At 45.3% G+C, this 14,162-nt stretch overlaps 1 protein-coding gene across 1 annotated transcript; it reads left to right on the top strand.

Moving 5' to 3' along the window:
* The first annotated feature begins 770 nt into the window (after positions 1-770).
* On the top strand, positions 771-2,154 carry LOC133444085 (uncharacterized). Its single transcript, XM_061721574.1, has 3 exons — positions 771-1,644; positions 1,835-1,865; positions 2,046-2,154. Exons 1-3 carry the CDS (start codon positions 771-773, stop codon positions 2,107-2,109), a joined length of 969 nt encoding a protein of 322 aa, XP_061577558.1. The 3' UTR covers positions 2,110-2,154.
* The last annotated feature ends 12,008 nt before the right edge of the window (positions 2,155-14,162 follow it).

Here is a 14,162-nt window from a genome sequence, read left to right as displayed (position 1 = left end):
AGATAAAAAGTGTAAACTCTTATTGCCCTGATGTCTGGGATAATTTTAAAGAAAATTGATTTTTCCACCTGAAAACCCAATTCCAGAGTACTTGCAGAGTTTCTCAGTGGACGGACCAGAGACCAGCCTGGTCTTTGTGGTTGGGTCTTGTCCTGGCCTGCAGACGGTTGGCTCAGCCTTCAGTCTGGACAGCAGCTGCTTTCTTCAGTTAACATGTTCAACTCTGACTGACAAACAGATCAGAGCCCTGACAACACACCCAGCAACCAGAACAGCAGGGAAGCTGGAAACCAGTTAGCTCCACCCTGAGGAGGGGAAACCAGCGGCAGGCGGCTGGAAGAGATGCTTCGTTGGTTTTTGCATTTCAGCACTTTTCAGCTCTGTGTGTAAAGCTCACAGGTCCACTACACGATGAAGCCCTGCCATTTACGCTGAGATAGACGCCATTAAACTGGCTTGACCTGGTCGGAACCAGTTCAGAGATCAGACTGGTGGAGCTGCAGGTTTAAGGGAGACGGAAAAAAGATGACCTCAGTGTTTGAGAGTGTTTTACGTGAAGTCATGACCGGCTCAGACCATTGACATAACACGGCACCATCTCAGGGCTGTCTGAGAAACTTTAGGGTTCTGTGATGAGAGCAGTACATGGTCCGCTCTCAGTTTATTTATATACCCAGTTAAACTGTAGAGGTTTTTCAATACGCGTTAGCCTGTTAGCTGAGCTATGATGTCATCAAGTACACTGATGTTCCAACTGCAAAAAGACTGACATGCGTCCCCCCATTCTCCTGAGAACCTTCTCCAGAGTACTTGGCAAGCATGAACTACCCAAGAACACAAGTCCGTACCTTGCAGTACCTCGTTGTACCCCCTTATGCCCTGAAGTATCCTGTCATGCCCTGAAGTACTCTCTCATGCCCTGCAGTACCCTCTCATGCCCCACATTACCGTCATGCCCCACATTACCGTCATGCCCCGCAGTACCGTCTCGTACCATCTCATACCCTGCAGTACCCTCTCATGCCCCGCAGTACCCTCTTATACCCTATCGTACCCTGCAGTACCGTCAATCCCTGCAGTACCCCCTCATGCCCCGCAGTACCCTCTCATACCCTGCAGTACCCCTCATGCCCTGCAGTACCCCCTCATGCCCTGCAGTACCCCCTCATGCCCCGCAGTACCCCCTCATGCCCCGCAGTACCCCCTCATGCCCCGCAGTACCCTCTCATACCCTGCAGTACCCCTCATGCCCCGCAGTACCCTCTCATGCCCTGCAGTACCCTCTCATACCCTGCAGTACCCCCTCATGCCCTGCAGTACCCTCTCATACCCTGCAGTACCCCTCATGCCCTGCAGTACCCCCTCATGCCCTGCAGTACCCCCTCATGCCCTGCAGTACCCCCTCATGCCCCGCAGTACCCTCTCATGCCCTGCAGTACCCTCTCATGCCCTGCAGTACCCCTCATGCCCTGCAGTACCCCCTCATGCCCTGCAGTACCGTCAATCCCTGCAGTACCCCCTCATGCCCCGCAGTACCCTCTCATGCCCCGCAGTACCCTCTCATGCCCCGCAGTACCCTCTCATGCCCCGCAGTACCCCTCATGCCCTGCAGTACCCCCTCATGCCCTGCAGTACCGTCAATCCCTGCAGTACCCCCTCATGCCCCGCAGTACCCCCTCATGCCCCGCAGTACCCCCTCATGCCCTGCAGTACCCCCTCATACCCTGCAGTACCCCCTCATGCCCCGCAGTACCCTCTCATGCCCTGCAGTACCCCCTCATGCCCTGCAGTACCCCCTCATGCCCTGCAGTACCCTCTTATACCCTATCGTAGCCTGCAGTACCCTCTCATACCCTGCAGTACCCCCTCATACCCTGCAGTACCCCCTCATACCCTGCAGTACCCCCTCATACCCTGCAGTACCCTCTCATGCCCTGCAGTACCCCCTCATGCCCTGCAGTACCCCCTCATACCCTGCAGTACCCCCTCATACCCTGCAGTACTCTCTCATACCCCACAATTCCCTCTCATACCCTGCAGTACCCTGCTGAGGTCTGCAGTGGTTTTCAGGACAACAGACACATTGTGTTGCTGGCGTCAAGGAGTTGACTTGGTCTTTTCATAGATCCTCATCTTTGTTTCACGATGTTTTAACACGTCCTGTACATTTCTGTCCTACATTTGATGAAACGTGTTCATGTCTCTGTGGATAAAAGTGGGGTTTCCTATGGATTTCACCACGGTCCATGGTACACTGATACAGATCACATTTCACGTCTTCCTGTGGGAACGAGGCCATGCTCGCACTATTTCACTGTGGTTTATACTTTCTTTTGAATTATTTCAGTCTTAAACGTTTGTGTTGTGATACATAATTCCTGACCTGATGAATCTGGTTTCAAGTGTTCCTTCCTCCTTTCTTTACAACTCACTGGTCCACACATTTTTCATACATTCCACTGTGATGACATTTGTCATCATGGCATTAAGTTTATTTCTTTTTGTTTCTTTCATGAGTAGCAGTCAATAAGGTTGCTTGGAACAAAGCAGTGCAGGTGATTTATGTTGAAGCTGTCTTTGGTGGTCCAGGACGACCCATAACCACCTTGTGTCCCGGTGGTGGTAAACGACCTGGACACCAAACTGATTCCCGGTGGTTGCTGGTGGTTCTTACCCTCACCTATGGAACTTTGGGTAGCCACTGAAAGAACAGGAGGAAGGGTACAAAAGCTGATATGAGTTTCCCCCGGTGGGTGTCTGGACTCTCCTGCAGAGATAGTTCAGTCCTCCAGGAGAGACTTGGAGTAGAGTCACTGCTCCTCCACATCCAGAGACCGTTGAGGTGGGTTATCTGGTTAAGACGTCTCCTGAACTCCCCCCTGGGGAAGTGTTCCCAGGACTTCCTAGAACATCTGGAGGAGATGGATGGAGAGAGGAAGGTCAGGACCTATTTGATTAGGCTCCTGCCCCGCCCTGCCAACCTGAACCTGGATGAGAGGGAGACGATAGGTGGAAATCGAGACGAAACCACAGTACCTGTAGTTCAGAATGATCGATTAAGGGATCTCATTGTAAAGCATTGGAAGCACCTTGCTGCTCATATTTCACTGTTGTTTTTGCCTTTTTTTTTTTTATCATTTCCTTCTTCCGGTGGGTTCATGGATGATGAGAAGTAGCCAAATACTGAAGCACATTAATGTCTGATCAAGCCAAGGGAAATAAAAAGCCATTCTGAGCATGTGACCAAGGGAGAGAGGTGGCAGAAAAGAAAGGAACACATCTACGTAGAAATGTTTACCTTATTTTGTCTGAAAAAAAAAGAAATGACGATCGTATGTGTTTGAAAACTAAATCTGTTTTTTGATGGTGATGGTAAAGTGTTGTGTAAATGGTCTTAATGATGTCAGTGTGCCCGTCGGCGAGTAGCACGCTTGGTGAAGTTCCTGACGGCACCGACTCACCTCTGATGGTCCTGGAAACAAGACTGTTGATTTGGATTTGCAGGGACTGATGTCAGAGAAACAAGCAGGATGGCGTCTGCCACGTGCCAACTGAATATTGTACTAATGCACTTTGAAAAGATTTGTACTTTGCAGAAAACAATAAAGAAATTGTGTTTGAGTGAATCAAGTTGGTGATGTTTTGTGAACTGTTGGGAGCTTTAGTGCAGGAGGGCTTTCAAGGCTTTTATTGGCTAATACGTCGGGTGTTTTTAAACAATGCTAACCTTCAGAACTTCTGTAATCATTCTGGGGCCTGTACTACGAAGCGGGATTTGGGGTTAGCGAGGTAACTTCAGGTTTAACCCTGGGTTTTCAGGACTACGACGGTGGTTCACTTCTTATCGGGGCACATCGCCATGGTAACTTATGCTGAACCGCTAACCTGCTCCGGAGCAGGTTATGTTCGAGATACAGATCGCCGGGTGTAAAAGCACCGCCCACTGACCAATCAGCTCTCTTGGAAAATGACATGCCCTTTCGAAGAGAATCCAGTGGAGTTTGGTGCGCGGATCGTGAGAGGATCCCTCCGAAGAGAACGCGTATTCAGGGACCACCAAAACCCCTTTGCTTTCCCTGATGAGTACCTGTATGAACGATCCAAAAAAAAAGGAAAAAAAGAAAAAAGAGGTGGAGGAGAAAATAAAAAATAAATCAATCAATGAATAAATAAAACAAATCACCCAAAATCCGATGTACAGTCAATCCAAAACTAATACCAATTAAATAAATAAATCAAGAAGAAATGAAAAAGAAGATGCATTTGTAAGGGGATAGCAAAAAAGGGATTTTCAATTTCGTCCCTCGAACATTCTGAGAAGTCACTTTAAAATACTAAATACCCCCCTCCTGAAAAAATTAAAATTAAAATAAAATAAATAAAAAAACCCAATTCTTTGGTACAGCATCAGCACAAGTTATCGGTCAACAACAATAGTTATAGAACCAATATATACAGACTGTCTCAGAAAATTAGAATATTGTGATTTTCTGTAATGCAAACACAAAAACAAAAAAAATGTCATACATTCTGGATTCATTACAAATCAACTGAAATATTGCAAGCCTTTTATTATTTTAATATTGCTGATCATGGTTTACAGTTTAATATTAAGATTCCCAGAATATTCAAATATATGTTTATATCCCTATGAATTTACGCATTTATACAGTCAGCGATCTTTTGCCAGCTGTCTTTCCTGCATTTTGCAGCTGCAACTGTGTTGCTTTTTGCCTGTATTATATGCCTATACTCATCATATTTCCGTAAAATTATTGTTTGCTCTTCGCTACTGAAATAAGCGGCTCTGACAGCGGACTTCTCCATGCTTGCGATTGGTCCTGCGCTGAAAACACTGCCCCTTTTATGTGCACGCGCTCATATCCAGATTGGAGAAACCTGGGTTGATATACCGAGTTGATAACCACCGTCGTGTGACCGCTTAGCGTGATTGCAATTGTCCCGCTTAGTGAATCTGGATAAGGAAAAGATATCCTGGATATGTTGAACTTGCTTCGTAGTACAGGCCCCTGGTCTGCTGGGTTTGAAGTTCTGCATCCAACCCTGACTGATTGCAATCCATTCACATTGTATGAGTGCCTGGTCTTGAGGACTGACCGCATGTGTTTAGTGGCATCTGGGACAAATCAAACTAACACCACGATCTCTGAGCCAGAAGGCAATAGTGATGATGTTTGATGCAAACTTGGCTCACATCTGACCTGGACAGGCAGGACTGACTTGAGGTGAGTAAAGCTGCCTAAATTACAGAACACGTCAAGATGGCAATAAGAACTGAATCTTTTTTTTTTTTCATACTCTTTTTATTGGTTATTCAATATTATGGGTACAAACATTAGAACAGAACAAAACGAGACACAACAAAACGTAGAAATAAAGTAAAAAAATAAAAAACCCACCCCAAACCAACCATAAGCGCTGCGCAGTACGTATGCATAAAATGAATAAGTAAATAAATGGGTAAATTAAGAGACAGGTAAACGAGGAGGACATACATGGAATAAGTGAAAGAAAGAATAGGCAGTCCTCATCCTTCAGGGGCAGAAGCTGAGTTAAGGCTTCTGTAAGGAGTGCAATGATTCCCAGATCCTCCAAAACGTGTGCGATTTGTGATGAAGGTCATGAGTCAACTTCTCGAGAGGAATAAGAGCAGCAATCTGTGATATCCACATGTCGACTGTAGGGACCTGGGGAGTTGACAACTGCAGCAAGATACATTTTTTAGCCAGGAACAAAAGAATTATCAACAGAGATTTGGTGTTTGTGTCCAAAAAATTGTCTGGAGCATCATGGTTGAGTAAAAAGAAAGGAGTCAGCAAGAGCTGTTTACCAGTGACCTCGTGGATTACAGAGTGAACCCATAAAGAACTGAATCTTGATCTTCAGTCACTTCTTCATCGCAAGGAGAGAACAGCAAAAGTCCAGCAGCGCTGGACTTTTGCTGTCTCAAAGGTCTTTCATGTTTAAGCACTACTGGACCTTTGCCACCAACCTGGTGTGCGACACAGCTAGGGATAAATTATAAACAAAGATGCTGTTTGATTTCTGCAGGTCACTTCCACCGCACGCTCCAGTGACCATCTAGAGGTTGGACAGTGAGATCGTAGACAGTTAAAAGTACCTGGGGACTGTCCCACAACAAGGATGTCCTGCAGAAGACGGAACAAAGTCTCTTTCACCTCCTTGACAGTGTAATGACACCCTGCAAGTGTTGACAGAAACTGTAGTTGGAACAGTTGCAGGTACCAATGTCGGAAACTAAATTCAATCATCGTTAAGAGACACAGGCGTTTCCCACAACCATCGTTCAAACAAACGTTACCAAACGCTGCCGTAGAGCCTCGTCAGGGATGGAATATGAAGTCTGTGAAGTGACCACATTCATGTCAATATAGTTAGATGAGTTTAAGAAACCAAAACAGTGAGTCAACAGTGTTTACACTGTCCGCACTCTTAGTTTTTGTAATGACTTCTATACCAGTGGAAGTTATTCTGATGGAGTTGTCATGTTCCCTCTGTGTCTGTGGGTTTCCTCCCGTTTTCCCCCCAAAACATGCCATTTTGGCTAGCTGGTAAAACTAAAGCACTGGGGCTTCACTGACATAGACTATAATGCCATTTGATGGATGGGAGTAATTATAGGAATAATTCTGTCTAATAAATACATTGATTTAATTCATGTGTGTGAGAGAAAGCTGGCTGCATTGTAGAAGTGCCTTGAGTGATTCTTGCACTGGGACAGGTTATATAAGGACATTGTTGTTGTTGTTATTGTTGGGTATTTTAGCTGTAAGACATAATTTATTAACGTTGTTGTGGTGGTTATTATATGACAGCAATTTGATTCAATTAAAAAGTACCTTTTGTATTTTGTGTACAAACTGATTTGTGTGCATGTACAGGTCTAAATAGTTGTCTGCATATGGTACTCCTTTTCTTTATTAGTCATCTGTTTTTCATTTTTGTCTCTTTTTTTTCATCCTGGATGATTTTTTTCCTGTACGCCGTTGGGCGATCCTTTCATGTCCCTTCACGTGTCTTTACATCTCTTCAGGTAACTTCACGTCTCTTCACATCCTGTCTTGTCGCCTCTCATCTAATCTCCTCATGTCTAGTCATCTTGTCTCTTCATGTCTAGTCACCTCTCATCTAATTTCTTCATGTCTAGTCGCCTCTCATCTAATCTCTTCATGTCTAGTGACCTTGTCTCTTCATGTCTAGTCACCTCTCATCTAATCTCTTCATGTCTAGTGACCTCTCATCTAATCTCTTCATGTCTAGTGACCTTGTCTCTTCATGTCTAGTCACCTCTCATCTAATCTCTTCATGTCTAGTGACCTCTCATCTAATCTCTTCATGTCTAGTGACCTCTCATCTAATCTCTTCATGTCTAGTCACCTCTCATCTAATCTCTTCATGTCTAGTGACCTTGTCTCTTCATGTCTAGTCACCTCTCATCTAATCTCTTCATGTCTAGTGACCTCTCATCTAATCTCTTCATGTCTAGTGACCTCTCATCTAATCTCTTCATGTCTAGTCACCTCTCATCTAATCTCTTCATGTCTAGTGACCTTGTCTCTTCATGTCTAGTGACCTCTCATCTAATCTCTTCATGTCTAGTCACCTCTCATCTAATCTCTTCATGTCTAGTGACCTTGTCTCTTCATGTCTAGTCACCTCTCATCTAATCTCTTCATGTCTAGTGACCTCTCATCTAATCTCTTCATGTCTAGTGACCTTGTCTCTTCATGTCTAGTCACCTCTCATCTAATCTCTTCATGTCTAGTGACCTCTCATCTAATCTCTTCTTGTCTAGTCACCTCTCATCTAATCTCTTCATGTCTAGTCACCTCTCATCTAATCTCTTCATGTCTAGTCACCTCTCATCTAATCTCTTCATGTCTAGTCACCTCTCATCTAATCTCTTCATGTCTAGTCACCTCTCATCTAATCTCTTCATGTCTAGTCACCTCTCATCTCGTCTCTTCATGTCTAGTCACCTCTCATTTTGTCTTGTCTCGTCATATCTAGTCACTTCTCATCTTTTCTTGTCTCTTCACGTGTAGTCGCGTCGCGTCTCGTCTCGTCGTAACTCGTTGCATCTCTTCAGGTTTCTTTGTATCTTGTCTCTTTTAGTCACATCTAATTTCTTATTGTTTTTTTTGCATCTTTGCATCTATGCTTGTCTTTTTGGATCTATTTGCTTTGTTTCTTCACATCTATTCCTGTCTTTTCACATCTCTTCACATCTCATCTGGTCTCCTCTCATATATTTTCAGCACTTGCAGTCTTTTCAAATTACTTCAGGTCTCTTCTCGTCTCATATTGTGTCTTCTTGTCTCTTTTCCCCTCTTCTAGTCTCCTCACATCTGCAGGTCTCTTTGCGTCCCTTTTACTTTCTTCTCATTTCTTCACATCCTGTGTTGTCGCATCCCGTCTCTGCACATCTTGTCCCATCGCGTCTCTTTCCATTTTGTCTCTTTTTGGCTTCGCTTGCATCTTGAGGTCTCTTCACATATTCCCAGATCACTTGGTTTATCCTCATGTATCTTTGCTTGCATCTTGAGGTCTCTTCACATATCCCCAGATCACTTGGTTTATCCTCATGTATCTTTACATCACTTGTAATTTCTTCGTATCTCACCTTATGTGTTTGCATCCCTTCATGTCTCTTCTTTTCTCTTTGCATATCTTCTCATCCGGTCATTGCTCTTTAGGTCTCTTTGTGTCTGGTCTCTTCTTGACTCCTGTCTCCTCATCTCTTTGCATATCTTTGTGTCACTTGAAATACCCTCACGTATCTTCATGTCTTATTATCATATCGCTTTTCGATACTTTGCATAGGTATGGTTTCCACTGAGGACAGGAGGGACATGTACCCCCACTTTTCAAAACCCTGATCGTGTCATCCCGCTCTTTCAAATCGGATTATACATTTGTAAATGCATGTCATAATTGCCAGCGAGATACAGGGCAGAGCGGGACGGACTTCCCATGTGAACGGTATTGTGTGCAGTCGAGCAGTCGCAGAAATGTCTGAGGCTGCTCTCTGTGAATACTGGCGTTGATTAGTGAAGTTAGTTTTAGGGATATCCGACCGATATTCACGAAACGGTCTGTCTTAGGGAGCAGCCATATACTACCAACTATGAAGTGATACAGATTTTTCTTTTCAACAGCCTCCAAAAACCATTTGGGAGATGTAAACAAAGATGGGGCAGAAACTCTGGTCTGCAGTAAAAAGGTGATTTTGTTGTTGATTTGCTGAAAGTAAGAAGTTTAGATGTAAATATAAAGCTGAATTAAAGAAGCCTACACAAACAAAAAACTAATCCCACACGAAATACTAATAAATGCTGAAGATTCCTAGTATGATGGCATTATTCTCTCAAGTCTTTGTCGACTTCCCTCCAGGTAAAAACCAGAGGTGGGACAACCACACTCTCTGGCAGCTTTCTTAGAATGTCCAGCTCAACTGTTTTGTTGATTTTGTGTCACTACATTTCCCATGCCTGCAGAAATGCAGGAAATGAAGTCACCTTTTGTCTCTGCCAGAGGACCCCCCCCCCCCTCCGTTCCAGAGCCAGGTCCAAACGGGTTCTACAGGGAACCAGCCTGCTGGCCAGAGAGCATCGGAGAGCCAGGACTGTACGTCGTTTCCATGACACTTTTGCTTTAAACTGGATCATCAACACGTCTGTAAAACCACCTCATGATATGTGGGAACTGTTTCCATGACAGATGTCCCTTTGCAATATTTGGGTTTTGCACAAATCTAGGCGTCATGGAAACGCGACTACTGAGTTCATCTCCATCGACCTCCAGGTTAAAATGTCCAACTTTAATAGCAGAAACAAACATACTCACAGTCTGGTACGAAGAACAGTTTTGGTCTCCATAGTTAGATTTCACATGCATGACAGCTGTACTGGAGAACTCCTGTTTCGCTCTTAATTGTTCTGAAAGTCCGAGGGTGAAGCTCAGTTCAGCAGCTACCTCTGTCCACGGCTGAGGGCGATCACCTGAGCTCTCCCCCAGGATGGTCTGGACCAGTGGCGGAGCGTGGGACTCAGTACAGAGGGGGCGGAGTATTCTTGATGGGCCCTTATGACAGTCATTTTAAAGGAGCTTGAGGCTCCTTTTAAGAAATGAGACTCTCTAGTGCCACCCTTCGCCACGACGGCCATCGGGGGTACTGCAGCCAACAGTGAAGCCGGCACGGGAGAACGGGGAGAACGTGCATGCAGCGTCATGCGACGTCACATCCGCAGGACAGCGCGGGAAATTCGGACTCCGAATTGCAGCACATTTTGCAGCACACAGCCTGTTCAAGGCAACGGAGAGATACACTAGAGGGCTCATTCTTTTGGGTTTGGAACGCTTCATCTGACATTATTACTAGAAAACTTAAAACGTATATACATTTTTTTCATAAATCCTGCCTCAAGCTGCTTTAACATTCAACAACATCATCCTACCCATCAAACAACATTTATTCTCACTTTTATTGAGCCAAGCAAGACTATAGGCCTATGCTGCAGAAAGCCAAGCAAAGTCACAAACTTGTTCAGAAGAACACACACAGCTGGCAGCTGTCAATCACATGGCGCTGAAAACTCAGATAGTCACGGACTGACTCAGTTCCATCTTTGATACAGCTTAAATACAAAAAAAACATAACTGGTCTAAAATTACACAATCTATTTAGATAGATATAGACACAGCGGTCTATAACATCATTTCTAAGCTCTATAACAGAGAATAGACTCGGCGGTCTAGTTGACAACAACACAAAGATCATTCAAATAGGCAGGTGGTCAAGGCTACCACAACATTCTGATAAAGAAATTATTTATGAAGGTTACACTGACTCACCAATGACAGTTGACTCTTCCATAACCCTTGGCCCGAACAAAATAATCCAGGTAACGTGGAAAACAGGGTAACATTCAAAACTTTGTTCATGCTTGTATGTCCTTTTTGAGCCATGTGGCCCATAGAGCCAGTGTTTATCTCTGGTTTCTCTACCGCAAACAAACAGGATAGGATGCCTGTCTATCGCTGGATACTTCCCCTAGCAAAGCTAGGTACCCATTCATACACCTGGGTGTATGCACTAGGCCATTCCGCTCCGGAGTACATGCTTAGTCCTCTTTTAAAGTTTAGTGCTCATCTCCTTCATGGCAGCAAACTTGCCGAGTTGGCAAATTGGCTGTAACTGTCACAGCCAATCAGCGTTGGCTCACAGCCCCGATGCTTTCAGGACAGTTGTAAAGTAAGAATTAGCCTACACTGGCCGCACAATGCACATTTTATCGTTATTATAGCCTACAATTTACGATTATAGATGAACGTATCACACAAAACGGAGCCCTATCATTGGGCTCTATGAGCTTGTGGGCCCGGTGGCAACCGCCCCCTCGCCCCCCCTCTGGCTCTGCTACTGGTCTGGACCCTCTTGGATCGATAAACTTTGCCTGGACACCCAGCAGAACGCAGCTCTGGAGGGCCCAAAGGATCCAAAGGCTGCGGACTGCGGTCAGTTAGTTTGGGCTCATGGAGGATCTGAAGGTCCAGCAGGACTTTCAGATGTAGTTTTGGCAGCGACATCAGAAATCCGATAAAACGGACCATGGACCACTCAGCGGGTTGAGCGGGCGCTATTTACAGAGGCTATTGCCCCCATGCAGCAGCGCAGGTTTGAATCCTAGTCTGTTGCTCTTTCCTGCTTCCAAAGCTCTTTGAGGAACCTGTTGGTGACATCACCAAGGGCTCGCCCAGCTCCGTATTTGTGGCGCTACACATCCCTCGTGTATAATGAAGTCGTCATTCCCTCTCATGTGAGAGAGTCAGAGGTGAGGTGGATTAAAACGTTCATGGTGTGAGTTGTTTTGTCGAAGCCGGTGTCCTCGTTGGCTCCTCAGAAGGCCGGGAGCCTCACCTGGTCCTCGTTACCCGTGAAGAAACACAAAGGTATTTCTATGTTGCTGCTAAGCCTTGGACTTGGACGGCTTGAAGACGGCAGACCAACGCAGCGAGCGGTTTGATGTTTGCAGAGAGCAGCGCTGGGATCAAAGCATGGCCGCTGGCGCTGTCGACTGCTGGAATAAAACCTGGATCGTGGCAGCATTCCTGCAACGAGCTGGAAGCACACAAAGTCAATAAATACAGGGATCAGTTGGGCCTCTGCAGGTTAACTATAAACCATTAGCTGCAGCTTGTTTCATCACTCTTTTAGGGCTTTTAATGCCGAGTTCTTACTAACTGGTTGTGTTTTCTCTCAAAAACACATTCCAGTGCTGTTGGCCCGGTGTTAAAGTACTTATGACAGACAAGAAGAACATTTTGTGGTGGTTTCCTGAGTTAAACTCAAGAATGATGAGCATTTTCAGCATGCCTTCAACATCCTAATGGCTAACATCAAATTCCAGAGTTAAAGCGGGCACCTGTGAAACATAAACTGAACCCAGGACCAGCAGCGCTCCCAGAGCGGTCGTACCTGCTCCAGAGCGCCTGTGGTGTGGAACGCTGCCTTCCTCACATGCTGCGAGAGCCAGAGTGGGAAAACATGTGCTTTGAGTTTGCGGGGCCTTTAAAGTGGCGGCCAGTTGGAGTGCAGGAACAATGCTTTCAGAGAGCTGACGGAGCTGACGGGCCAGCGGAGCTCTGGGACCCCTCTGGTCTGTTTTCGGGCCGCAGAGCGTCCAGAAACATCATGTTGCTACCTTCTGTCAAACAGCGTCCAAAAAAACACTGAATCATTTATCCCAGTGGTTCTGGGTGTTCTGTTGTTTTAGTTTGCGTTACTGGAAAATATTACCAGAAATCTGTTGGTATGCGGTGCAGATGTGCTGCTGAGGCCTGACGGGTTTGGATGGTGAGTGGGGAGCACACGAGGAGCCAAGGCCTCATTCTTTATTTATCCTCCAACAGGGATTCAGCTAAAGAAAACCCTCGCTGCTGTCAGGACCTCCTCGCACTTTCAACGCAGGAAAAACACAGCTCCATTATACTAAGTTGAGCTGGGTTTTTATGTCTGGTACTGCCTGGAGCATCACTACCCCTAAATAACATGGGGATTCCTGATTCATCTGACCAGTGTGGTGGTCTGTCCCAGACGCCTCCGAGCCCGGAGATGACACCTCCGGGCAAGGTTTAAATCTCGACTGAAGATGTGGCCCGGGTACCAGGGAGGTGCCAAAGATCTCACTATGAGTTAACATAGCAGAAGACCTGTCCTCCAGATCTACATTTGGATCTTCTAGGAACTACAACTAAACCTGTACTCCGAGAACAGAGAACTCTGTTAGGAACATGAGGAACTATCAGGTCTTGGAGAAACCAGGAGTTTGGACGTTTAGGACTTTATACACCAGTACCAGAACTTTGAATTGAAAGAACGGTTCAGTAAACAGTAATGTTTTTAGGCCTGATTTAAAGGAGCTGACAGTTGGAGCCGACCTCAGGTCTACAGGAAGTTTGTTCCACCAGTGAGGAGCAGAATAAGGGCCAATCCTACCACTAGCCCTCAAAATGAAGCCACAAGGGGTAGGGCTTTGTAATCTTCCCTAGGGACTGGGACACCACTTGCTACTTCACTGCGTGGTTTACGTTCGGGTACGTAAGCGACTGCGCAGTTACGTTTGCACATACGTCACACCATATCAGGAAGCCCAGAGCTAAAAGCAAGTTTTAATTTCCGCTGTAGCGCTGTTAATATGCCTCTTTATTAAGTTTTAATATTTTTTCAGGCGTAAAAGTAACCGTTAAGATCCCCAACCTGGGCTCAGTTTATCCAAATAACGCCTGTTAAGAAATTTGCTCCGATGTTTTCGGGGATGAGAAGAGGAGCAGCAGCTGGTTCCGCGTTAAATCGACGCGTTGGTGTAACGCAGAACCATAAATCAGCCTTTATTCTGGCGAGATCTGAAAAAACTTTGCAACAACGGGCAAGCGAGTGATTATGTACATTCACTGAGTGAATATTATGAAAGTAAAATATATATTTCTCGCTAGAAATGTAATCAAAACGCATTTTTATGCAGAAACTAACTCAAAATATTGATTTTATTCACTAAAAATGAGAAATGTCCGCCATATTTTTTTGTTTGATTCAGTCTGCAAATGATGACGTAAAGCAT

This window comes from Cololabis saira, chromosome 5 (genome assembly GCF_033807715.1).
Source record: "Cololabis saira isolate AMF1-May2022 chromosome 5, fColSai1.1, whole genome shotgun sequence".
NCBI classification, from domain to species: domain Eukaryota; kingdom Metazoa; phylum Chordata; class Actinopteri; order Beloniformes; family Belonidae; genus Cololabis; species Cololabis saira.
Note: the sequence above shows the minus strand (reverse complement) of the source record. Positions and strands in the feature narration are given on the sequence as shown.

Excerpts from the sequence above, each read along its gene's own strand:
- LOC133444085 (XM_061721574.1), top strand. The coding sequence starts at position 771 with ATGCGTCCCCCCATTCTCCTGAGAACCTTCTCCAGAGTACTTGGCAAG. Across the intron at positions 1,645-1,834 it reads CCCTGCAGTACCGTCAATCC|CTGCAGTACCCTCTCATACC; the intron begins CTGCAGTACCCC and ends CCCTATCGTAGC. Across the intron at positions 1,866-2,045 it reads TCTCATACCCTGCAGTACCC|TGCTGAGGTCTGCAGTGGTT; the intron begins CCTCATACCCTG and ends CCTGCAGTACCC.